Raw genomic sequence first — 23209 nt, forward strand, 5'->3', positions numbered from 1 at the left:
GTGACAAAAATAAAACTTTAACAAAAAATATATGGTTCAAAATTCAATTTACAATATAGGGTGTGACAGTTTGAAACGACGCAAATCGAGTCAAGCCACAAATCTCCAAGTTACTACTAGCATAGCATAGCAAGGTGAAGGTGCCATGCCAGTATGCCACCGCGTATACTCGCGTCACCCGGCTGTAACGTTGGACTCGGAACCTGCGGCTGGCTGGCTGGCTGGCTGGATCGGCGAAAACGATCCACGCTGTCACACGCTCGAAGACCCGGAAAAGTCTTCTTGCGCGCACCGCGGTTGCCCTCCCGGGCGCGCGACCGCGGTGGGGCGGTGGCCTACCAGCATGCAGCTCCTCGCTCCCAAATCCCCCGCGACGTAGGGCACCGGTGACCCCGTCCCACATCCAGCCAACCACTTGCTCGTTCCGTAGTGGTGCCGTGGCGGCCTCTTCTCCCCCCTTCTCGCTATAAAAGAGCCACCACGCCGAGAGCCCATCTTGTAGTCATCTCTCGCTCGCACACAACTAATAACCAACGAAACCACGAGCAGCGGCTGATCGGTAAGCGGTAGTGGTAGTAGTAGTTTCGTTTGTACGTTGACCCAAGCAGCAGATGCCAATTGCAGCAGCCGCGGTCACCTCGCCACCGGCCGCCGCGCAGGTGCACGGTGTCGTGCCAAGGCATGCCTCGCCGACGCCACAGCAGCGGGCGGCGCCGCGGCGGGAGCAGTCGCCGCTGAACCCGAGCTCGCAGTCGATCCGGTCGGCCTCCTCCGGCACCGAGCTCGCAGGTTCCGCGGCGACGGAGGCCTCCCGGGCGCACATCGCCAACCTTGACCGGGTTCTCGGGAAGCCGCCGCAGGTGCCGAGGCCGGCGAGCCACGCGGCGGCGAGCAAGCAGGAGCGGCAGCAGCAGGACGGGGAGCTGGAGCCGCTCAACGTCAGGCACGGCCTGCTCAACGCGCTTAACCTGTCCTTCTTCGTGCCCATGCCCGGGATGCGGGCGCGCACCGCCGCCGACGAGCACATGTCGCCGCGCAGCCTCATGCACATGCAGCAGCTCCTCTCCGCCGACTCCCCGCGCGCCTCGCCGAGGAGCACCATCGCGCCGCGCTGGCGCAGCCTCCACGGGGAAGACGGCTGGGCCGGCCTCCTCGACCCGCTCGACTCCGACCTCCGCCGCGAGCTCCTCCGCTACGGCGACTTCGTCCAGGCGGCGTACCAGGCGTTCCACTCGCTGCCCACCGCGTCGGCGAGGCACCGCGGGCTCATGCTCCCCGACCGCTCCTACCGCCCGACGCGGAGCCTCTTCGCCACCTCGGCGCTGTCCATGCCGCCGTGGGCGAAGCGCCCCAACACCCCCGAATGGCTCACGCAGCAGTCCAACTGGATCGGATACGTCGCCGTGTGCGAGTCCGAGCGGGAGGTCGCCCGCATGGGCCGCCGCGACATCGCCATCGTGCTGCGCGGGACGGCCACCTGCCTCGAGTGGGCGGAGAACCTGCGCGCCTCGCTCGTGCCTCTCGACGGCGAGAGCGGCGAAGGCGGCGGGCAGGAGGAGCCCAAGGTGGCACGGGGATTCCGGAGCCTGTACAAGACGGCAGGGGAGAAGGTGAAGAGCCTCTCGGAGGAGGTCATGGGCGAGGTGCGGCGGCTCATGGAGAAGTACAAGGGCGAGGAGCTCAGCATCACGGTCGTCGGCCACAGCCTCGGCGGCGCCCTGGCGCTCCTCGTGGCCGACGAGATCGCCACCACCGTCCCCGACGCGCCGCCCGTCGCCGTGGTCTCCTTCGGCGGGCCCAAGGTCGGGAACGCCGCGTTCGTGGACAAGCTCCAGAAGAGCGGCAGGGTGAACGTCCTGCGCATCGTCAACGCCGGCGACATGGTCACCAAGGTGCCCGGCGTGGCGCCGCGCCTGCCGCTCACCAAGGAGCAGTACCAGCACGTCGGCGCGGAGCTGCGCATCGACAGCAAGAACTCGCCGTGCCTCCGCCCCGACGCCGGCCCGGCGTGCCGCCACGACCTGGAGGCGTACCTGCACCTCATCGACGGGTTCACGGGGACGGGCCGCCCGTTCCGGCACGACGCGCGCCGCAGCGTGATCCGGCTGCTGCAGATGCAGAGGGGGAACGTGAAGAAGGAGTACGTGAACCGCGCCCGGGAGCTCGGCGTCGACCCCTCGGCGCCGGTGGACGTCGGCCGGAGCATGGCGTACGGGAACTGCGCCGTCGCGAGCCCCTCCTCGTGAGACGACGAGATTGACGTCTTCTTCCAAGAGCCCTTAATTATGTAAATTTTTGTAGAAGCAGACCAACAATTCTTTCGTTAGTCAGGGGTGTCAGCGGGAAAAAAGATTTTCCCTTGTCATTTGACGTATGTATGTACAGTACATAAAAACTATTATACTTGCAAAAAAAAGGAAAAACATTATGCGAGTGAAAGCTTGTTATATCTTTATCACTGAAAACTACTCCATTGACTGCTAAGCCCTTCTTTGTTTTTTACTCAAAGAGAAGTACAATCTCTTGTCACTGAAAATTATTGACTGCTTCCCTTCTTTGTTTTTTACCAAGACAAGGTAGTAAAACTAGAAACGATCAAAGCTTTGCCCGGCAAGTAGCCTCGTCTTCCACTATCAACGTCTTTCAGAAACATCAACAGGAGAAAAATGTTGAATGCTCGTGCAGTTCCAAGCTTAAGCACTTGGTGACTGTTCATGTGTGATGTGTCGTGTCTTACGTGTACCGTTGGATGCATCTCCAGCTGCAGCCAACAAACTCACCCGCATCCGCATGAGCAGCGCGCATCGCCGTGTTCTTCACTTCTTCCCATCCGTCCACTTCCACAATGCGGCGCCTCCTCGCCGCCTCCGGCCGCTGCGCTCCGGCGACCCGCACCCACCATGGGCTCTTCGCGCGCGCCATCCAGATCTTGGCGCCGCCGGATCCCGTCAGTCTCCACAAGCTCTCGGCACCCGACTGCGGTTCGTGAATCTTCACCCTTTTTTTTAGGGTTGCTGTAAATTCGCCCTCTTCTCCTCCAAAATCTATCGCCGTAATTCCGGTCACAACTCACAAAACATCGAAACAGGGAGAGGGGGTATTTTGCAAAACCTATAGGGGGTATTCTGCAGAAATTTGGATCGCTGCCATTAATATCGATCGGAAGGAGGGGCTGTTCCGCAAAATATGTTACCATCGGAGCACTCGATGGGTCGGGTCGCCGGCGGTCGGCACGGCACCCCTCTCCTCTCCGGCCGCCGCCAGGCACGGCCTCCTCCCGCGCGGCAGCTCCCTCTCGTGCTCTCAGGTCAGCGCCGCCATCTCCTGACGCGGCGTGGGTGCCGATCCCCCGCTTCGCTCTGTATCTCATCGGTTCCCGGCCGAGCGGAATCGGCGACTCGGCGTGGCGTCGGCGAGGCCCTGGAACAGTGGAGCGGTACAAGGAGGTGGGTCAGGGGCTTGGGAGACGCTGTACTTTGCTGCAAAGCCATCAACTTCTTGATCCCTTCCAGCAGTAGCCAGTAGCCACTCAATTCACAATATGTCTTTAGTAGTACTGCAGAGGTCCCTTCAATTATCTCTGATGGGGTGTGTGATGCTACCCAGTGATAGCAACAATGTCGATGTGCAAAAGACAGGGTCTATTAAGGACTGTTAAAGATTGTCCTCTCATGTCTTGTCTACTACTAATCTTCTGATGATTCTGTTAACCCGGGGATCAGCATGGCTTTTAGCCTTTGCCTAAATTTTCTGAAGAATCCTTTTTTTTTTTCTGAAAGAGTTGCTCTAAAAATTCTCCCTTATTGCGGTTCCTAAATTTGTGGGTGGAAACAGGAATCGTAGAGCTGAGGCTGGAGCGTCCGGAGGTTAAGAACGCCATCAACTGGGAAGCCATGAGGCTGCTGCGGGGTGTGGTCGAGAAGGTTGAGGCTGACGACACCGTGAAGGTCGTCCTGGTCACGAGCTCCGTGCCTGGAGTTTTCTGCGCAGGCGCCGATCTCAAGGTCTCTGTCTATTCTACTACTTGGAAATGCAAGCATGTGTTTTCATACTTCATATTTTAATACAGATCGATTAGAGCGTTTCGCATTTGAGTAGAATGGCCGTGAGAACAGTTGAGATGCAACTGCGAATTCTGAACGATCAAAGACATTGGAGTAGCTCAGTAGCTGTGGAAAAACTGCAGGAGTAAGAAATATGGATCCATGAGCTTGGTGTAGTGCTGAAAACGAAATTCATAGAAAGAAATACTGTGATGGCGTGTCACGAAGAAAATGATTCATGGAGAAAATGAAATATCATGATTGCGATCCTGGGACAGCATATGGAGGAGTCACTATCTCAAAGAACATACTATAAGAGAAAAGGAGGATGTCATGCTTTAAAAAAAGGATTAAAAATTGGGGTCAATTACTAGTTGGGGCTGTGTTCTAGAGAGGAATAGCTGCTTAACCAGACAGATCATTTTAAGCTTTAAAACTTGGTACTAGAAGTTAATATAAGTCATCTTGCACAGTCCAGATGATATTGATTTCTCAACCAATTTATTTGACTTCTCGTACTTGTAGTTGCCATTAAACCAAATATTGACCTCTAGACTAGTTAAAGAACCAAAACCATCTCATGGACTATATTAAAATCATGAGATGATGTTAACAAAAACATGTTATACTGTTCCTACATGTTGTTTTTTGTTGCTTACAAATTTACAATCCACGTGGCTAAGATAACAGAGCAACAGTTCATGACAGGAACAGAAACTAATGAGCTCTTCTGGAGTTAGAGAATATGCTAATTCCTTGAGATCTACATTCTCATCCTTTGAGGTCTGTATTTATTCAGTATTTAGCTTTTTTTTTGTTGGCATCCACCCTCGAGTGGACCAGTGTTTTTATGAGAAACTATGCCCATTAATTTCAGATCCTATACATGGCGCATTTTTCTTTATGTGTATATAAAAACCACATCTTGTTTTTTCAGGCACTATCTATTCCAACAATTGCTGTCATTGAAGGAGCTGCTTTGGGTGGTGGGCTAGAACTGGCACTTTCATGCGACCTGCGTATATGTGGTGCTTCCTTTTGTCTTAGTATATGAGCAATTCAATATTTCCCATCTTATGGACATAATCATTGTTCCTTTCTTTCAAATTTTTGAAATAATGTGTTCACCCCTCCAGGAGAAAATGCAACTCTTGGACTGCCAGAGACAGGACTTGCTATCATTCCTGGGTATGCATCTAGTACTCCATACTTTTGTACATAGGTTTCTCGTGAAATTGTCAAGATGATCCGAAACTAAATGGAATATGCACTTACCTACCAGAATAAGGCAGGTCTTCATACTTTAGAATTTCCCATCTTAATGCAATCTGTTTACATCAAAGTCCAACACCCAGGAAAGATTTCATTTTGCTCAAAAAGAAAATTAATTAGTGGAGCTAATGTTCATATTAAATATTACTGACAAGAATTTCTGTCTTAATGGTAGTATTTGCTTATGCTTGGCAATGAAAAGATAATCTGATCCACTAGGAGAAATATAATAAAACAATCAGTGGGTAATGTACTAATGTTCTTTTAGGTTAGCACTAAAATTGTAGAGAGTCGATCATTGTGCACTTGTGAGTGCTATAGCTAGCTCCAGATTCAGGATGACCCACTCATCATTATTTCCAATACCTCTTTTAGTCAACATATAAACGATTCTTTACGTTGACAAAAATAAATAAATAAATAAATTACAGTCCAAAATGTGTTTCTTCAATGAAAATATTCAGCTTGAGCAGATAATCTTCATCTTTTACTGTACTACGTAGAGCTGGGGGCACACAGTGTCTTCCTAGGATTGTTGGAAGGTCCAGAGCGAAGGAGATGATATTCACCGGCCGTAGATGTAATGCAACTGAAGCTGTAATGATGGGTAAGAGTTCCCTTACGCTTTCCTTCTATTATCTTCACTTGCACTTCTTCAAATGAGGTTTAATTGGATGTTTGAAACGCAGGACTCGCAAACTACTGCGTTCCAGCAGGGGAGGCTCATGAAAAAGCCCTTGAACTTGCCCGCGAGATAGCCCAGAAAGTAAGAACCATATCGTCGGCTTTGAACACAGGACTATTCAAATAAAACAGAAGCCACAATTTTGGCCATATGAAGATCTTGACCAAACACATACAGTGTGCTGTGACAATACGAAGTCATTTTCCAATCTGTAGCTTTTTTCTGAATCCTGTTATTTTCTTCCAGGGGCCTCTGGGGATAAGAATGGCCAAGAAGGCCATTGATCAAGGGATGCAGGCAGCAGACATGCCGTCCGCGTTGGCCGTCGAAGGGGAGTGCTACGAGCAGCTGCTGCACACGGAGGATCGCCTTGAGGGCCTAGCCGCATTCGCCGAGAGGAGGAAACCTGTATACTCAGGAAAGTAGTTTATCTGTGTATACAGTATATTGCCATTTGGTGTCGTGGTGATCATCTTCGCTTGCCCGTTCCCGGTGACTTTAGTCGAGAGTAAATAAAGAAGTTTGTGTCGATGAATTCTCCTGCACTTGCCTAGGTAGGTTCGAGACAAGAAGCCCAACTCTTGTAATTCTCGTGGCTTGTTGGGCTCAGCGGACCAACCTTCCTGGGCTGGCCTGTAGGCCCACCCGAGGCTTCCTGGGCCTCGCCCTTGCCGGCAGGCCGCTGCCAGCCGAATTTTTTTCATTTTTAAATTTTTTTCTGTTAATATTTACAGAAATAATCCATCGGTGCAAAAAAAAATTACAAAAATAGACCCTGCCGCCCCACTAGGGCGGCAAGCTGACGTGGCAAACAGGGGAGGGACGGGCGGTGACGGCAGACGGGAGAGGGAGGGTTTTTTTTGCACGAAAACCCTTGCCGCCCTATGTTATGGCGGCAAGGGGCTCCCAAGCAAAAAAAAAGCCAACCCGGGCCTAATACTTTTTGGCTGGTATCCAGATGCAAAAAATACCAGCCAAATGCTCTTTAGGGCTGCGAAAATTGCATTTAGCCCTGGGCGGCAAGGGGCTAAATGCAATTTTCGCAGATGGTGACAGATGGCGCCGTCGAGCCGCCATCTGCCACGTCAGCTTGCCGCCCTCCACTAGGGCGGCAGGGTTTATTTTTGTAATTTTTTGCGCCGATAGATTATTTCTTTAAATATTAAAAGAAAAAAATTGAAAAATGAAAAAAATTCGCTGCCAGCCTGCCACATCTTAGTCACCGGCTCAGCCTCAAGCTGGCTCGAGCCCGTCAATGAGCCGAGCCGAGCTGCTGTTTTACCTCGTTTCTCCAACCGAGCTGAGCCGCCCTTCTAGCGAGCCTTTTACGCTCGGCTCGTTTCCACACTCACAGTCCCACACGACTCCTCCGGTCCTCCCATCCTGACCCAACCGCTGCTGCTCCAGCATGCGCAGCCTCCGGGGAATCCTCGCCGTCTCCGGCCACCTCGCCGGCCGCCGCGCGCCGGCGAACAACGCCCACCTGGCACTCTTCTCCCGCGCCCTCCAAATCCTCGCCCAGCAGGAGCCCGTCCGCCTCCAGAAGCTCTCGGCGCCCGACTCCGGTCCGTCACTTGCTCGCTTCTCCTGTCAATTTTTTTTTTTTTTTGCCTTCCTCTTTTGGGGTTTGTGGTTTATTACAGCTGCGATGATTGGACTCAGGGATCGTGGAGATGAGGCTGGAGCGGCCGGAGGCCAGGAACGCCATCGGGAGGGAGATGCTCCAGGGGTTGCGGAGCGCGATCGAGAAGGTGAAGGCTGACGCGACGGCGAACGTCGTGCTGCTGGCGAGCTCCGTCCCGAAGGTTTTCTGCGCTGGCGCTGATCTCAAGGTGAACGCTCTATCAGTTCCTCTGCTAAATCTCGATAGGTTTTCTGCTCACAGTAGGATAAGGATTAAGGATTATATGTTTGTGGCATACTCTAGCTAAGCAGTTGTTAGAAGAGTCTGAAAGTAGATAAGGATTGGTTCACTGTTTTTTTTTTTTTTTTTTTTTTTGGCAAGGTTGGTATGTTTCAATTTTGAGTTAATGTGATGTTTTAATTGAGTGTTCTAATTTTAAGGGAGATCTGGAAAATTGATGATTGACGTACTCATTACTCAACATGATCAGGAGCTTCAAACATCAATCAAGGCTTAAATGAGTTGTGACAGCATTGAGAAGCTAGTCCCTCAAAAAATATCGGATGGAGAGAAACAAATGGATTGGCACCGTTGTTTCAATATTTTTATCAACAAGTTTGGAAGGGTTAATAGCAGTAGCAGGGTCCGACTTATTAAGAGGGATATGTATATATGTCCTCAATTCCTCATATACGTTATGACTTACTAGATGGATGGTTGAAATGCTGGTTACTGGCTAGCTATGGTCAGTAAGTACAAGTGTACACACCAACTAATCAAAGTGTCCTTGTGCAGATGGTATTGATTGAAGAAGTTTGTTTGAATTATTGAGCATTTGAAATAAGTGCTATCCACCACGGCGTAGATAACTTTTGTGTCAGTTATGGAACTAAAAGCATTGTAGCTATAGTATAGGAAAAAAATGGTGAATGCTTTGTAAGTACTTATGTCCCTTTGTCCTTTGCTGATCATAAACAAAATCATAACCGTTATACATAAATTGTTGACAGGAAAGGAGGTTAATGAGCCCTTGCGAAGTTCGCGAATTTGTCAATTCCCTAAGATCTACATTCCTGTCCTTTGAGGTTTGCTTCTGGGTGCATGATTCAAATATATTTTGCTACATCCATTGTATCTTAGTAGATTTTAGTGAACCAATATATGGTACTCGTGGTTCAAATTATAAGTAGTTATGCACGCTCATCTTTCACATTCTAGCTATTTTTTTTCTAAAGCCTTGATGTAAGTTTTATTTTTAGAGTATGTTGAGAATACTTACAAAATGCATCTTGCACAACCAGGCATTCTCAATTCCTACAATTGCCATTGTTGAGGGAGCTGCTTTTGGCGGTGGGTTAGAATTGGCTCTTTCTTGTGATCTCCGTATATGTGGTACTCTTTCAACCTGCAGTGATCAATTGATCATATTCCATCCATCTTATCAAAGAGTTTTGTTCCTTCCTTCCAAAACTCAAACATTTCAATGCTTGTGTTTTCAGGGGAAAATGCAACATTTAGCTTGCCAGAAACTGGCCTTGCTATTATTCCTGGGTATGTGTTCAAGATGGCGCTTTACTTTTGTAAGTAATTTTTATAAATGTAGCTGGCACTTTATTAAATAACATGGGAGTATTGTTTGGCTTGTGAATCTAGTCATTTACCTTGCGTCAAAAAAAATCTAGTCATTTACCCACCAGTATATGCCAAACCTGTTCCCTTTTTTTTCACAGTTCTCTTGCTCTAGTGCAGCAACCCCGTGTATCATATCAAAGTGGGAAATTGCATCCTATCGAAAAGTTTGTTATGCTGTTCTATCGTACTTGAATAGCATATCATAGTGGAACTAGTTTGATTTTTGTTGAAATGTCTCAAGCAAAATGGTGTGCTTCTGCTGTTAACATCACTTTGTAACAATCTATAGAGCTGGGGGAACGCAGCGTCTTCCTAGGATTGTTGGAAAGTCCAGAGCAAAGGAATTAATATTCACTGGTCGTAGATTCGATGCAGTAGAAGCTGTAACCATGGGTAAGGTTGGCCTGGCGCCTTCTTTTTTGAGAGGAGTCTTGTTACATTTTATTTCTACAGGTGTGATTTCTTAGTAAAAGCTTATATGACTTCTTAGAAGAACCACTACGACATGTATGTTTTCATTGCAGGAGTAGTAAACTACTGTGTTCCCGCTGGGGAGGCTTATAAAAGGGCTCTTGAACTTGCCCAGGAGATAAATCAGAAAGTAAGAGGCTTCTGAATGAGTAACATGTTATATTTGATCTGTTTGAGATGTTCATGATCTCTGATAGAGCAGCTTCTACAAATGATAATGAACTTTCTGAATCAAATTCAACAGGATCACTGTTCTGTCCGTTCTTGTAGACGATCTAAGCACCATTTGTTCTTTCAGGGTCCGTTAGCGATAAGAATGGCTAAGAAGGCCATCAATCAAGGCATGGAGGTAGATCTGTCCGCCGGATTGGCTGTCGAAGAAGAATGCTACGAGCAAGTTCTGCACACTCAAGATCGCCTTGAAGGTCTAGCTGCATTTGCTGAGAAAAGGAAACCTGTATACACAGGGAAATAAGGTTGTAAATGGTGTTAAAATTGCAAGTTGCTTTCAACTGAGCTTCTCACATCCAGAAGGGTTGAGCAGGTTATTTTTAGACTTTCTACTGTGTTCATATCTTTCTCCATACATGTAAGAAGAACAAGATACATCTGCCAATTCATGCTGCATTTTATCAAGTTAATAAGGTTACACATGTTCTCTGCACTGCAATATGAAAACTGCAGCAAATCTACTTTTAGACCGCCTTATTTATCCTTGAAAAGCATTAGTGGCTTGTAAAGATGTTGCAGTTTTGTCATGTCATTGTACCCTTGTCTTGCTGGCTACAAAAGGGCAGCACAAAGAACACTTTTTGACGACTAATGGGTAACACAAAGGAGCCTACCTGTTAGCCTCCTTCCGGCTTATTAGTAGTATTGTACAATCCATTGGCCGGCATCACCTTTTGCTTGTCTAGAACTCAGGCCTGCTTACACAGATTGGAGTAGTGTCTTGCACCTTTTTCAAAAGTCCATTTCTTTCCTCCATGCATGCCAAACAAGCCCTAACATTACAATGCACAAATTAAAAACTGATGCTTGGAGAAGGACATACACAAATACTGAATCGATGTAGATATTGAATATTTGATGTTTGGGGAGGACATGGGGATGATAAATGCATAGCGTGAGGAGAGAGCTTGCTGCTCACTCTGCCGGTTTGTGCTAAAGAATACTGGTCTTGGTAAAGCAAAGAAACAAAGTGAAAAAAGAAGAGTGCATATCAGAGGCTTTTCAGATTGAAATTTCAGGCAAAAAGGGAAGAAAATGGTAGAATATGCGAGGTGTGGGTAAAATCAAGTGAATAATTAGCAATACCAAATCTCCCAACATTAAATCTGATGGTGTCAAATAGTCATTTTTTCCCTCTCGTAAAGATTCAGGGACTAAGTGTCCGCAGTGGACAAATTGTAACAGGTACGCTCTTGATCTCCTCGGTCACTGAACAAACACTGTACAATGACACTTTCAGATACAAATCAGACAATGAACAAACATGTGAAACAGATTAAAAAGGGAAGTCATCAGACAATGAACAAACATGTGAAACAGATTAAAAAGGGAAGTATCAGGGAGAGCTCTAAGCTGGCGTCAAGTTAGTTCATTGGTCAAGGAGTATAATTGTTTAACTACATGCCCCAAATTACAGGGAAAAAACAAAAAGAGCAAAGGTAAAATATCCCGGCTAAAAACAGGCAAAGCAAAAATGATCAAAGAATATGAATGTGCTGTTCGAGAGACTGCCAGGCCTGTCTGTCATGCAAGTCGGCCATGATGACTGATGAGCTTTGGAAGGCAAAACACACCAAGCATGCAAGTCTAGAGCTCTTCTCTCTCCCTCTCTCTCTCTCTCTCATGGCGGTGGCTGGTAAAGCAAAGCAGAGAGACGAGTCCCCTTCAGATTCTCACATGCTTTGATCTGGCCGAAGCAACCAGGCATCATTCCGTTCCACTCATGCCACTGATGAGCGCGATGGACGGACGGACGCCTCACGAAGACCAGAAGCTCTTGGGTCTCTCAGCTGCTGCAACTTTCCCCGATTCCAATGGCTATAGATCATGGCATGGCCAGGGAGCAGCAGCCAGAAACACACGCCATGTTCTTCATGTCAAGAACCTGTCAGGCACAAGAGAGAGCGAGAGTGAGTGGCCCTGCTGCTGCTGCATGGGGCCATTGATTGATTATTGCTTCTGCAGGGGTAATCCCGATGGTTAACAGTTTTGGTCTGATATAATGGGGGTCCAGCTGATAGTAGTTAGTAATACTAGTATTAGGATCTTCAGCAGCAGAGTTAATCATCATCATTTCTACCTTGTGATCCTCCTCCTCCCTCGATCATTTCTCTGTTCCTTGACAGATTGCGTGATGCTTTCCATAGAGCCATGAGCTAGGATCAAACTATCAGATGGTCAGAACTCAGAAAGGATGCGTGCAGAAATCCTCCGGTGGTTTTACCGAAAGATTTGAAAGCTGCAAACCGGAAGCCCTGGTTGCTGCTGCAACACTGAGGCTTTCAGCTGTGCGTGGTGAAGACCTGAGAGGCTGAGACCGGTGGACAGGAGGATTATGCAGTAGTAATCTGCATGCATGGCATATGGCATCTGGCACTGCATGCCATTCAGCTCAATCAGTTCCAAGCACTATGTAATGGTGTTTAGTTTCAGGGCTATCTAGTACTAGTACACACTGCCTTTTGTAACGTGACACATCATCAGTAGAACGCAGGAAAAAAAATGCCACATCAACACATCCATTGGTATTACACGGAGATAACTTTTTTTTTTTGAAACACGGTGTAGATACGGACGCTCGTATAAACACATGTACGCTCAGACAACAGATTTGTTAGTACTTAGTACACTCGCATAACTGCACAAGTACATGTAGATAGGCAAACTACTCACAGCGAGAAAGCGATTTGGAGCCACAAAGCATCAGCGTTTAATGGGTTTGCTTCCGCTGCCGTGAAAGGATGGTGACATGTGGGGCTCCCTTGGCCCTGGAGAGCCAGGCATGTAGGCCCAGCGTCCTTGGCCGGTAGTAGTAGGAAGCATGCAGTTATCAGTTCACCTCGCAGTAGTAATAGTCCTAGTACGCATTCTTAATAATGGGTGTAAAAAAAAAGATTAATGACTTAATGTTCTCCCGTCCTAAAAATAAATAAATATAGGATTAATCCCAAAAAATGTTATAGGATTAATGTAATATATTATAATACAATTAATCTGTACAGAGATATGCCTATATTCGTGATACTAAGATTAGTACTAAAGGCTAATTCTTCTATGGGATAGAGGAATTAATAATTTGGAATAGTCTCTATAATAAACGTTGTAATATCCTTTTCTCCTTTACTAATAATCATAATACTACCCATGTTTTTTAATAGATGACGTCATTGACCTTTTCTCACATGTTTGACCATTCGTCTTATTCAAAATTTTTATACAAATGTATAAAATATAAATCACACTTAAAGTACTACGAATGATAAAACAACTCATATTGTATAAAAATTTTGAATAAGACGAATGGTCAAACATACGAGAAAAAGTCAACGGCGTCATCTATTAAAAAAATGAGAGAGTATAATCTACTCCCTCTGTCCAAAAAAAGACAAACCCTAGGTTTCCGTGTCCAACGTTTGACCGTCCGCTTTATATGAAATTTTTTATAATTAGTATTTTCATTGTTGCTAGATGATAAAACATGATTAATACTTTATGCATGGCTTGTCTTTTTAATTTTTTCATAATTTTTTTAAATAAAACGGACGGTCAAATGTTGGGGTTTGCCTCTTTTTTTTTTTATGGAGAGGGATAGCGAAAGATAGGCAGATAGCACGTGATAAAAATGTGTCCCGTATCAAACAAAAACCAATTCCTATGGAAGAAAAAAGAGAGAGAGAAAACTCCCACGTTGAAAAAGACCTCAAGTTATTATCACTGTTTCTCTCACTCTCTCGTGATACTGCAGTAGCCTTTTTCCATTTTGTTCCTCGCTGGAGTAGTAAATTTTCATTTCCTTTAAATTTTGTTGTTTTACCCCCCACACCTCCTCCCCACTCCCCCACTTCTCAGTTCGTCGGCTCCACCGTTCCACGACTCGCGTTTGCTTTCCCTTCTTCCCACTTCGATCTCCTCGAATCACGCGGTGCGGAAGTACGTGGTGCGAGTGGGAGGTGAGGTCGCTCGGGAAGTAGCAGTATATCAGGGGGGAGGGCGAGGCTTGACTGGAGAATGGCTGGGAGACAGAGAGACTGAACTGAGCTCAAGCCGCTCCGGGATCTCCATCTTGAGTTATCCAAGGTGAGTTTTCTTTTCCCCCTCTTGGTCAGGCTCGTTCAGGTTTCTTGGGAAAGTAGAAATATTTGCTGTTCGGTTATGTGCGCGAAGATATTAAATGTGCTTAGTTTTGCTTTTAGGATTTTAGGATTCGATAAACTTTTGGTCTAGTTCCAGTGGATTAGAGTTCCATTCACAAATCCATGTCCAATTTGGCGTGTTAAGCTGATTATTGTGCATTTCTCTGCAGAACTGAGAGTGCTCCCGGCTCCTACATTTGCCCTCTTTGGGCACCAATAATTGGAGGAGCAGGCTGTGGATTCTTGATTTCTTGGTGGCTGGAATCCTTTCAATTACAGACAAGTTGCAGGTTGCTTCAGGTTCTTGAAATTGTAATTTGGTTGGTTGCCTGCGGTCCCTACTTCCTGGAGCTTTGCTTATTTCTAAGAATCTTTTAATGCTCAAAACTGCTTCAATTTCATTATTTTGAGAGAGTAATCACCTCAGTGGTTGAGCGCAGGTGATGCTAAAGTTGGATGATGGAGGTAGCTGATAAGATTGTGGAGCCAAAGGGCCCTTTGGTGGCCACTGCTCAGCTGCCAAATAATGTAGAGTTGCTCAAATCAGTTGTGCTGAATCCATCAAGGGAAGGGGGAAGCTCACAAGAGCAGTATGAGAAGGATCTGTTGGCAGAAGGTGAGGAGAGTTTTCGGAGCGAGGAGTCATCTGACGAGGGTGGCCGGAGTTCATTCTCCGGGGTGAGCCACCCTCCGGAGCCAATTGATGTGGATCTTATGAGCACGGTGTATGTCGCGATCGACGAGGAGAAGCCTGAGCCACCCGAGTGCTTGATGCGAGGCCTATCGGTCAAAGGAGCATCTATGGAGGACCTCTCAGTCCATGCCATGGATGCAAAGCCGGATGTGATTGTTTGCACAGTTAATGTCAATGGTTTGGTTGAAGAGAGGAAGGTGCACTGTGCTGTGGTAGCACCAGATGCTGTTGAAGCCGTATCCTCAACTCAAGCCTCGGAGGAGAAGGATTGCGTCTGGGATGCCTCCTTCCCTCCCAGTGGCAATGTCAGCCCACACAGTAGCAGTGACAGCACTGGTGCGGTCGCTGCCACAAGCATCAGGGGAAGCTCCACAAGCACATGTAGAAGTGGAGTTCTAACTAGTGAATCCATCCTTACCGTGGAGAAGACATGTGAGAGTGCAAAGGATAGCGCCCGAGGCAACTCAATGGAAAGCACAAAGACCAGCATGAGTCGAGCGAGTGATAGTAGTGGCGTTAGCGATGACAGCAACTGGAGTAACATCACAGGAAGTGCTAACAAGCCTCACAAGGGCAATGATCCTAGATGGAGGGCTATTCTAGCTGTCCGGGGTCGGGGCAATGTCCTTGGGATGAGCCATTTTAGATTGCTCAAGCGTCTTGGCTGTGGTGACATTGGCAGCGTCTACCTCTCAGAGTTGAGCGGGACAAGGTGCTACTTTGCGATGAAAGTAATGGACAAGGCGTCCTTAGCAAGCCGAAAGAAGTTGAACAGAGCTCAAACTGAAAGGGAAATTCTGCAGCTTTTGGATCACCCATTCCTTCCAACTCTGTACACACACTTTGAGACTGACAGGTTCTCATGTCTGGTCATGGAATTCTGTCCGGGTGGTGATCTGCACACTCTGCGGCAACGGCAGCCACGAAAGTATTTCTCTGAATATGCAGCAAGGTGAATTTCTTGAGCAAATTTGCCTATGATTCTATGCCATTTATCTTGACATGTTAGTTAGCACTCCTTTAATGTTGGTATTCAAATTCAATGCCATCTTAACAACAGTTGTACCCATGATACATTAATTTTCTTGAACTATTAATTGTTTTTTTAGTGATGGATATTTGAGAAATTGGCCTGCTGAAATATTCTCTCCAGACTAACAGCCATGGAGTACAGTACTACAGTATTTATGAACACAGGGTCCCTGATGTTTACACATCAATCTGCATTGATTGGGACATAGTATGCAATAGTACGTGCAGTATAGTTTTGGCATCCGATGGCATGACAATTTAGAATGCACAGCTGTGTTCTTCTGCTTGGTAACTTCTTGTGTTGCAAACTTGCAATAACTGCTAGTAATAATGCTTGGCATATACTCTGATTCTTGTCATCTTCTTTAACCATCCCATAGTACTGTCTGCTAGTTGAAGTACTGATAGGAATTGGAATGTGCAAAACTGATCAGGTTTTACGCCGCTGAGGTGCTCCTATCTCTGGAGTACCTGCACATGCTGGGCGTCGTCTACCGGGACCTGAAGCCGGAGAACGTCCTGGTGCGCGACGACGGCCACATCATGCTCTCCGACTTCGACCTCTCGCTGCGGTGTGCGGTGTCGCCGACGCTCATCAGAGCGTCGGCGTCCGACTCCGATCCCAGGAGAGCCGGCGGTTCGTTCTGCGTGCAGCCTGCTTGCATGGAGCCTTCTTCGGTGTGCATCCAGCCGGCGTGCTTCATGCCCAAGCTGTTCGGCCAGAGGAGCAAGAAGCAGGGCCGGAGGCCGAGGTCCGAGCTGGGGCAGGGCGGTGGCGCCGCCCTGCCGGAGCTCGTCGCCGAGCCGACGTCGGCGCGGTCAATGTCCTTCGTGGGGACGCACGAGTACCTGGCGCCGGAGATCATCAAGGGGGAAGGCCACGGCAGCGCCGTGGACTGGTGGACGTTCGGCATCTTCCTCCACGAGCTCCTCTACGGCAAGACGCCGTTCAAGGGGTCGGGCAACCGCGCCACGCTGTTCAACGTGGTCGGGCAGCAGCTGCGGTTCCCGGAGTCGCCGTCGACGAGCTACGCCGGGAGGGACCTCATCAGGGGCCTCCTGGTGAAAGAGCCGCAGCAGCGGCTCGGCGTGAAGCGTGGCGCCGCCGAGATCAAGCAGCACCCCTTCTTCGAGGGCGTCAACTGGGCGCTCATCCGGTGCAGCACGCCTCCCGAGGTGCCCAGGCATGTCGAGGCCGAGCTGCCGGCCAAGTACGGCGTGGCCGAGCCGGTGGCGAGCGGCGGCGGCGGCGGCAAGAGGGTGGTCGGCGCCGAGGTCAGGTCCGGCGGGAAATACCTCGACTTCGAATTCTTTTAGATTATGAATGAGTTGCTAAATGCCCAGTCTCACTAGTGTGTGCATTTTAGGTGTGGTGTCTCATTGTAGTTTTGCATGCAGTGTTCCTTCCTGGATCAATGTAACCAGTGTTAGATTTAGCGCGATTTTAGTGCGCAATGTATCCAACACTCTGGAACCCAGGGAAAGAAATATATCAGAACAATGGATTTCTCCAAATTATCTCACTGAATTATAACAGTACAATGAGCAAGCGCATGCACCAGCAGGCAGCAATGGGCAATCTTGCCATCTGTTACACTGTGATAATCTTTACATGACCATTTTGTTTGGAAGTACATCTTATGTGTTCATATTCTAAGAGTACCATGTCAGCTAACTTGTTACACTAGTTTTTGTCCCCTCCTCCCCCCCCCCCCCCCCCCCCCAACACACCCACCCACGCCCCGCAACTCCAAACCAGAGAAAATGGAAGGAGTAGAGCAATAAGTTATAGCTCGATATTGTTACACAAATGTGCATACATACACCAAATAAATGACGATTCAAGCCTAATCTCTGGTGGAATCTCCAGGCAACCGCTCATAGAGCCGATATATCAGCCGCGATTTTGTCATCTGAGGTTCCCTCTCGAGGACACATATTACATCCTTCATAGAAATAGTTCTTTGTGGTCCTTTTGGATGAGACGCTGCAAATGGACCCCTGCCTTGCCTGTTCATGCCTCCTGCAATAGCAATATGACATGGATACTGAAGTTGCAGCATTTTCTAGCATAATATGAAAGGGCGGAAAATAAATCAATGCAAGGTTGCTGATTTACCAGTTCCAAACGCTGCAGAATGGGTCCTCTTCGAAGCTTCGTGGTGATCTGTGGGACCTTTCCCAGCCATATGCGACCTGGAAGCTGTCCCGCGCTGTGAAGAAGCAGCCAGATCAAGGCCTTCGCGTTTCTGTCTAGCTTGTTCAGCCATCAGTTGCCATTTGGACAGCATATCACTTCCTCCAACAGCCTGTCGGGCGGCAACATTTGCAGCTGTTGTTCTCATCTTGTCATCTTCTTCTTTGTTGGGCTACAGGTAAAGCATATTAGGAAAACAAGGGCTGCCACCAAATCTAAATATCACATTAGTAAAGTTACCTTTGCATTCTTTGAACGAGTTTCCTCCTTTTCCTTGTCTAATTCCACAGTGCCACCGCCGTCAACCTGTGTGTAAGGATATGGTTAATTAGAATGACTAACTGCAACATCGCAACTTGATGGACCTTTCGTAACCATAAAAAATGTATGATCTTCAACAGTGAGAAGACAGAAATCTGCTACAGTCCCTTTTCATGTGAAGCTGCTTATAAACTGTTTCGTGTCAAAATTGAAAATAGAAATATATTAATTAAATCGTTCAGTTTTCCTTTGGGATAAGTTGTACAGGAGAGTGTGGGATGTGTGCGGGGTAGGCATGCATGTGTGTGTGTGTGTGTGTGTGAGAGAGAGAGAGAGAGAGGTGTTTAGATATTTCAGTATAAAAATGGATAAAAGAACAACAAATAATAATTTTGGACTTAGGACAGCATAAAGGTAGTGATAAATAACTGAAGATGGTGTGCCATAGTAATAACATGATAGTTCAACGGAACAAGCATGTCATGCAAAATTGTACACAAGCAAATAACATAGATATTATGGAACACCTCATTTTGTTTCTTGTTCTTGTCTGTTTCCTCTGCTTGTTTTTTATCCCATTCTTCCTTAGCTTTCTGGTTCATCCGCAAAATTTGCCGGCCAACATCTGATGTTATAACTAGTCGATGGCCAGACTTTTCTGTGTCAATTCTCTAGCAATAAGAAAATCATGGTTAGTACATCAAAATAACAACAATACCATAAATTTAGTAATTGAATGTTGTGTAAAATAACCTGCTTTGAAACTCTTATGAGAGTACTGATAAATCTTCGCAATCGCTCCTCCACGCACTGAAGGCATTTATGTTAGATATACTGCATTACTCTGAAAAAATTCTTAAGGACAATCATATGAATAGCTCACCATTGATAAACAATGCTCAACATCACCACCAATGCTCTTCAAATTGCATTTAGGAACTGTGAAAAATGTTTCATCAGTTAGTATTGCTTCGATAGTATATATTGCCATGTAATATTGTTTTACAGTGTCAATATGAAATTCCAAGGTCCTAACCGATTGCTGCTAGTTTCTTCAGAAGTGGGCCTTTCTGCAGAAAAAGCTTGCCATCTTCTTCCTGTGCAATTTTCCTTGCTTCTTCTGAGGCCCAGCTCTCTTCCTTTGGGGCAGAGAGTAGCTGTTCTTCTTCTTCCTGTTAAAGTAAAACAGTGATGGAATATAAAGAGGATATACAAAAATAAAACAAACATCAAATGAGAATCATAGAGGGAGATGCGTACCCTAAGATTAACACCACTAACAGCCGTGACATCATTTAGTTGATCGAAGCTTTGTTCTTGGAAGGTTCCAGAAGTCTTCTGCTTTTTGCTAGTGACAAAAAGGAAATCACCTTAGGATTATCCAAAAATTGAATGTACTGAACAATCTGCTAATGAAAGAGCATATGGGGTGAAATGAACTACAAAAACCTAGGAGGGGGTGGTGTAGAGCCTGATGTTTCCAATGACTTCTTCTGCCCAGCAGTTTTCTTGTTACTCTTTGCAGCGGGAGGTGTGGAAACGTTAGGGGGGCCCTGACAGTCCAGTCAGATAATTATACGTACAGCTACATGTGAGAAGGCATATAATAGTTTCATGGTTGCTGTGAACCTATTGAAGTATATGCATGCATAGCCATACAACTGGAAATCAACCAAATACACTTTCAGCCATTTTCTGACTAAATCACATGTTACTCCTCAGAAATAAGGCCTTCACAAAATTATTTTCATAGGATAATAAGGCCTTCACAAAAAAAAAAAAAGCACTCAAGCCATCACCTGGTTGACCAGGATGCAGCAGAAAGTAGAGGAAACTGGAGTGAAATAGATTGAGAAAAGAGAAATGGCAGAAAAACAAAGATCCCAAAAGTTGTGACTAATGTTTAGCCCTCTCCATGAACCAATCCCCCATCCCCTATTTTTTGTGTCAGGTGTTAAGGCCCTGTCCAGACACAGGGACCCAGGTGAGGTGTCAGATGGTGGGGCAAGTGGCCACTACTTAGTAAACACCTTGATAACAATGAAATAACCCTGCATGTAACAGCGGGATGTACTACAGATGGCCACATTCTCAAAATGATAAGAGTGGTCGTATGAGCAAATAAAAAGGGCAATTACTGAGTGAATTTGTATGCAACTTAGTGTAACAGCAAAAATTAAAACTTCAAAACAGTGGAGGTTCTCTGTTCTGGTACTACATATTTCCATTCCTCCAAGATATTGATACAATCAAGTGCAGGCTATCCTAGGTAAGTTTGATCAATCTTCTACCTGAAGAATTATGGCATCAGATCTCACTAACATTGATCATTTCCGTTTATTATGGCGTTCATCAAAATTAATTGTGTTGAGTCCAACAAAAACTAATTGTGATGGAATGCAAATAAACTTGTAGGAATTTTTTTATGCATGTAACTATCCCTTTGTAACATGGGGAATTGCATAAATGAAAATTATTGGTAATTCAGACTATTTAGATGGATCGAGGAATTGGGTTGCATATGAATCTGGAAATTTGATTTGAATATATCGTAAGACAGATAGGTGAGATGATGCAGGAATTGAATTACCTGCTTCCCTTGCGATTTCGTTGAAGAACCTCCAGTGCCAACTGCACGACCCTTACCTGTCCCCGAATCTTGCTTTGCATTACTCCTTGGATTAGAAGCATTAGTCTTCACATCCTTGTTCTGTTGCATTTGCTGCGCAGCTGCATTTTGTTGTGTCATTGGATGAGAAGGAAGAATCTCCATTTTTGCAGGATGCGAGGAAGGCCTTATTTCTGATTCTGAACTCAGTGAGCTAAGAGGTGTTGAACCACCGATTGGCCTAGTGTATGGCTGGTCAGGGCGATTAGTTGTTCCATATATTTGCTGTGAGGCTTGCTGGACTTGTGTGGGTTGCTGCTGTTTGTTCATTGTTTGTGCAGAAATTGCTGAGTTCATAACAGGAGGTCGGTTCGGCGTAACATGCATTCCCTTTGCATCTGGCCGTTGGATGGAATTATCAGGAGCAGTCATACTGCTCTGTACCTGAGTGCCAGATTGCACAAAGGTTTGGGATGAAGACAATGCTTGGTTTTTTTGGCCCTGATTAGGTGTGGTGGACACGTGAACTTGCTGATCATGTAATTGAGCCGAACCGCTGGAAGATACTTGGGATTGTAAAGAATACTGATTTGCATTAGCCTGCTGATTTGCATTTGCCTGGCCACTTCTCTGTGCCTGGGCTTGCATCTGAAAACAAATTAAATAAAGATATTTCCTACTCAGTAATCTCTCGTCCAACATGACAATTAAGAGTGACTTCACTTTCATCAAACTTGATTGATATTTATTAAACAGTTATCAGGGAAACAAATGGCAGCAATGAAGTTAACACAATCCGTTCACCTGTGCAAAAACTTTATGGGCTGCTTGCTTTAGCATTTGATCTCCAACGATGTTCCTGATAACTCTCAAGAAATCATCTTTATGAACTTCATTACGCTACAAACATAGAATGGTACAGCTGAGTTAGTTTCATTTCAGTGGAAATGGTGCAAACTCCATTTTAAATGATGAGGCATCTTTGCTAGCATTCATTTATCTCACCCTCCCCCCCCCCCCCCCCCCCCCCCCAAAAAAAAAAAAAAAAAAAAAAAAGATCCCAGGCGCCTCTTTTTTTCAAATGGATTAAAAATGGCAATAATTGGCTAGGCTTTTGTTTGGTTTACTACCAAAGTTGCATTTATGTAGTGTACTAAGCGAAATAATTTGGCAATGCCAATTTTTCGGCCTCTTTCTTTTGGCTTGGTTGGGTTCGGCCACAAACCAAACAAGCCCTAAGTCCTAATTTTAGCAACAAATTTTAGAAGTCTAACAAAGATATTAACAACATAGAGGATATATAACTTTGAACAAATTAATAGATGTGCGAAGCAGGTTAACTTTGCTCCCCACTTCGCCTCAACAAGGCTGTGTAGTTTCCCTAGCCAATCAAATTGATGAAAAACAGCAGCTAACAACAGAGGAGTGAGACAAAAGCGCACCCTAAGTTTTGCCCACACAGTTTGAAGCTGCATATCCTTGTCTCTGTCAAGATGAGCCTGTAGGATTGGAATCAACATATTAAATGGTATAGACGGTTGGTATCCCCGCTTCCTTGCGTCCTGTGCACCAGGTGGTGCTTGCTGACCGACCATCTGTTTTACATGCTGCTGCTCTCCTGAAGTCTGACCCACATCCACCTTGGGGCCTGTGAAATTCTGTAGACCAGCATAGCCTGTTTCCTTTTCAGCGAACTGGAAGCTGTTTGGCTCTGCCTGTTTCAGATGGTTTTCAGAATGTGGTGGTTCTTGTTCTGGCTGGTGATCGTGTTCCGTTAATTGGGTAGACATTATTTTCCAAACCTTCAGTTAACGATTTTGGCTGAGACAACTGGCCTGCTAAAATCATATGTTGCTGCACTGCTTGTTGGTTTGCCTGGCCATTTCCTTCCTGCTCTTCTGCTTGCACCTGACCAACTATAGATTTTGACACATCACTGCTATTCTGGGGTAAAGTACCTGAAATGCAAAAATGGCGATTATTCATGTACCCTCAACAAGAAAATGGGGTGATCGCAATATTCAAAAGATACGATATGTGAAGTCCATAGGAACAGCAACCTGCAAGTAAAATGGACATCAAGTTTTAAAAAGCAAAGAAAACAAGAGACCAACTCAAAGCACACAGGTGTGCAAATGCAGTTTAAGGAACAATTGTTTTTTAATCATATGCAGTTTTCGCATAACAAATCTATTTTTGGGTATTATTGGTGGACAAGGTTTTTAAGGTTTGATTGAATGTATTGTAAAAGGGCATCTATTTTTGGGTAAGTTTAGCACCAAATAAATTCATTTCTAAATATTGACCCCTCTCCACAGTCTGGTCA

At 46.1% G+C, this 23209-nt stretch overlaps 5 protein-coding genes across 10 annotated transcripts; 4 read left to right on the forward strand and 1 right to left on the reverse strand.

Annotated features, from left to right (window-relative positions):
• The first annotated feature begins 464 nt into the window (after positions 1 to 464).
• On the forward strand, positions 465 to 2466 carry LOC127763290 (phospholipase A1-Ibeta2, chloroplastic-like). Its single transcript, XM_052287941.1, has one exon. The coding sequence runs from the start codon at positions 612 to 614 to the stop codon at positions 2244 to 2246; it is 1635 nt and encodes a 544-aa protein (XP_052143901.1). The 5' UTR covers positions 465 to 611; the 3' UTR covers positions 2247 to 2466.
• Positions 2467 to 2655: 189 nt separating this feature from the next.
• Positions 2656 to 6692, forward strand: LOC127763291 (probable enoyl-CoA hydratase 2, mitochondrial). Of its 3 annotated transcripts, none has more exons than XM_052287942.1 (8): positions 2656 to 2981; positions 3835 to 4004; positions 4752 to 4826; positions 4981 to 5071; positions 5180 to 5231; positions 5819 to 5922; positions 6005 to 6081; positions 6247 to 6691. In XM_052287942.1, the coding sequence occupies exons 1-8, from the start codon at positions 2846 to 2848 to the stop codon at positions 6424 to 6426; spliced, it is 885 nt and encodes a 294-aa protein (XP_052143902.1). In that variant the 5' UTR covers positions 2656 to 2845; the 3' UTR covers positions 6427 to 6691. The 3 variants fall into 3 exon arrangements, with proteins under 3 accessions (XP_052143902.1, XP_052143904.1, XP_052143905.1); XM_052287945.1 differs by lacking the exon at positions 2656 to 2981 and adding an exon at positions 3057 to 3446 and having other exon boundaries at positions 6247 to 6690; XM_052287944.1 differs by lacking the exon at positions 4752 to 4826 and having other exon boundaries at positions 6247 to 6692.
• Positions 6693 to 7340: 648 nt separating this feature from the next.
• LOC127761097 (probable enoyl-CoA hydratase 2, mitochondrial) lies at positions 7341 to 10371 on the forward strand. The gene is made up of 8 exons (XM_052285316.1): positions 7341 to 7565; positions 7663 to 7832; positions 8635 to 8709; positions 8926 to 9016; positions 9124 to 9175; positions 9546 to 9649; positions 9781 to 9857; positions 10026 to 10371. The coding sequence occupies exons 1-8, from the start codon at positions 7409 to 7411 to the stop codon at positions 10200 to 10202; spliced, it is 903 nt and encodes a 300-aa protein (XP_052141276.1). The 5' UTR covers positions 7341 to 7408; the 3' UTR covers positions 10203 to 10371.
• A 3377-nt stretch (positions 10372 to 13748) lies between these two features.
• On the forward strand, positions 13749 to 17332 carry LOC127761200 (serine/threonine-protein kinase D6PK-like). Of its 4 annotated transcripts, none has more exons than XM_052285449.1 (4): positions 13749 to 14035; positions 14262 to 14411; positions 14532 to 15737; positions 16252 to 17332. In XM_052285449.1, the coding sequence occupies exons 3-4, from the start codon at positions 14548 to 14550 to the stop codon at positions 17132 to 17134; spliced, it is 2073 nt and encodes a 690-aa protein (XP_052141409.1). In that variant the 5' UTR covers positions 13749 to 14035; positions 14262 to 14411; positions 14532 to 14547; the 3' UTR covers positions 17135 to 17332. The 4 variants fall into 4 exon arrangements, with proteins under 4 accessions (XP_052141409.1, XP_052141411.1, XP_052141410.1 ...); XM_052285451.1 differs by having other exon boundaries at positions 14262 to 14391; XM_052285450.1 differs by having other exon boundaries at positions 14262 to 14381.
• A 250-nt stretch (positions 17333 to 17582) lies between these two features.
• Positions 17583 to 22819, reverse strand: LOC127761201 (transcription initiation factor TFIID subunit 4b-like). The gene is made up of 12 exons (XM_052285453.1): positions 22326 to 22819; positions 21688 to 21783; positions 20866 to 21531; positions 19725 to 19828; positions 19536 to 19623; positions 19312 to 19447; positions 19159 to 19214; positions 19029 to 19085; positions 18803 to 18946; positions 18255 to 18320; positions 17937 to 18186; positions 17583 to 17840 (listed from the first exon to the last, which is right to left on the reverse strand). The coding sequence occupies exons 1-12, from the start codon at positions 22671 to 22673 to the stop codon at positions 17665 to 17667; spliced, it is 2187 nt and encodes a 728-aa protein (XP_052141413.1). The 5' UTR covers positions 22674 to 22819; the 3' UTR covers positions 17583 to 17664.
• Between the last annotated feature and the right edge of the window lie 390 nt (positions 22820 to 23209).

Source organism: Oryza glaberrima, chromosome 2 (genome assembly GCF_000147395.1).
Source record: "Oryza glaberrima chromosome 2, OglaRS2, whole genome shotgun sequence".
Lineage (NCBI taxonomy): Eukaryota > Viridiplantae > Streptophyta > Magnoliopsida > Poales > Poaceae > Oryza > Oryza glaberrima.

Bases quoted from the DNA above. Each gene is read 5' to 3' on its own strand.
- LOC127761200 (XM_052285448.1), top strand. From the start codon at position 14,548: ATGATGGAGGTAGCTGATAAGATTGTGGAGCCAAAGGGCCCTTTGGTG. The intron at 15,738-16,251 runs GTGAATTTCTTG...AAAACTGATCAG, and splicing joins TTCTCTGAATATGCAGCAAG to GTTTTACGCCGCTGAGGTGC.
- LOC127761201 (XM_052285453.1), bottom strand. From the start codon at position 22,673: ATGTCTACCCAATTAACGGAACACGATCACCAGCCAGAACAAGAACCA. The intron at 21,532-21,687 runs GTGAACGGATTG...ATTTGTTTTCAG, and splicing joins CCCATAAAGTTTTTGCACAG to ATGCAAGCCCAGGCACAGAG. The intron at 19,448-19,535 runs GTACGCATCTCC...TTACTTTAACAG, and splicing joins TTAGTGGTGTTAATCTTAGG to GAAGAAGAAGAACAGCTACT.
- LOC127763291 (XM_052287942.1), top strand. From the start codon at position 2,846: ATGCGGCGCCTCCTCGCCGCCTCCGGCCGCTGCGCTCCGGCGACCCGC. The intron at 2,982-3,834 runs GTTCGTGAATCT...GGGTGGAAACAG, and splicing joins GCTCTCGGCACCCGACTGCG to GAATCGTAGAGCTGAGGCTG. The intron at 6,082-6,246 runs GTAAGAACCATA...ATTTTCTTCCAG, and splicing joins CCCGCGAGATAGCCCAGAAA to GGGCCTCTGGGGATAAGAAT.
- LOC127761097 (XM_052285316.1), top strand. From the start codon at position 7,409: ATGCGCAGCCTCCGGGGAATCCTCGCCGTCTCCGGCCACCTCGCCGGC. The intron at 9,017-9,123 runs GTACTCTTTCAA...TTGTGTTTTCAG, and splicing joins TTGTGATCTCCGTATATGTG to GGGAAAATGCAACATTTAGC. The intron at 9,650-9,780 runs GTAAGGTTGGCC...TTTTCATTGCAG, and splicing joins AGTAGAAGCTGTAACCATGG to GAGTAGTAAACTACTGTGTT.
- LOC127763290 (XM_052287941.1), top strand. From the start codon at position 612: ATGCCAATTGCAGCAGCCGCGGTCACCTCGCCACCGGCCGCCGCGCAG.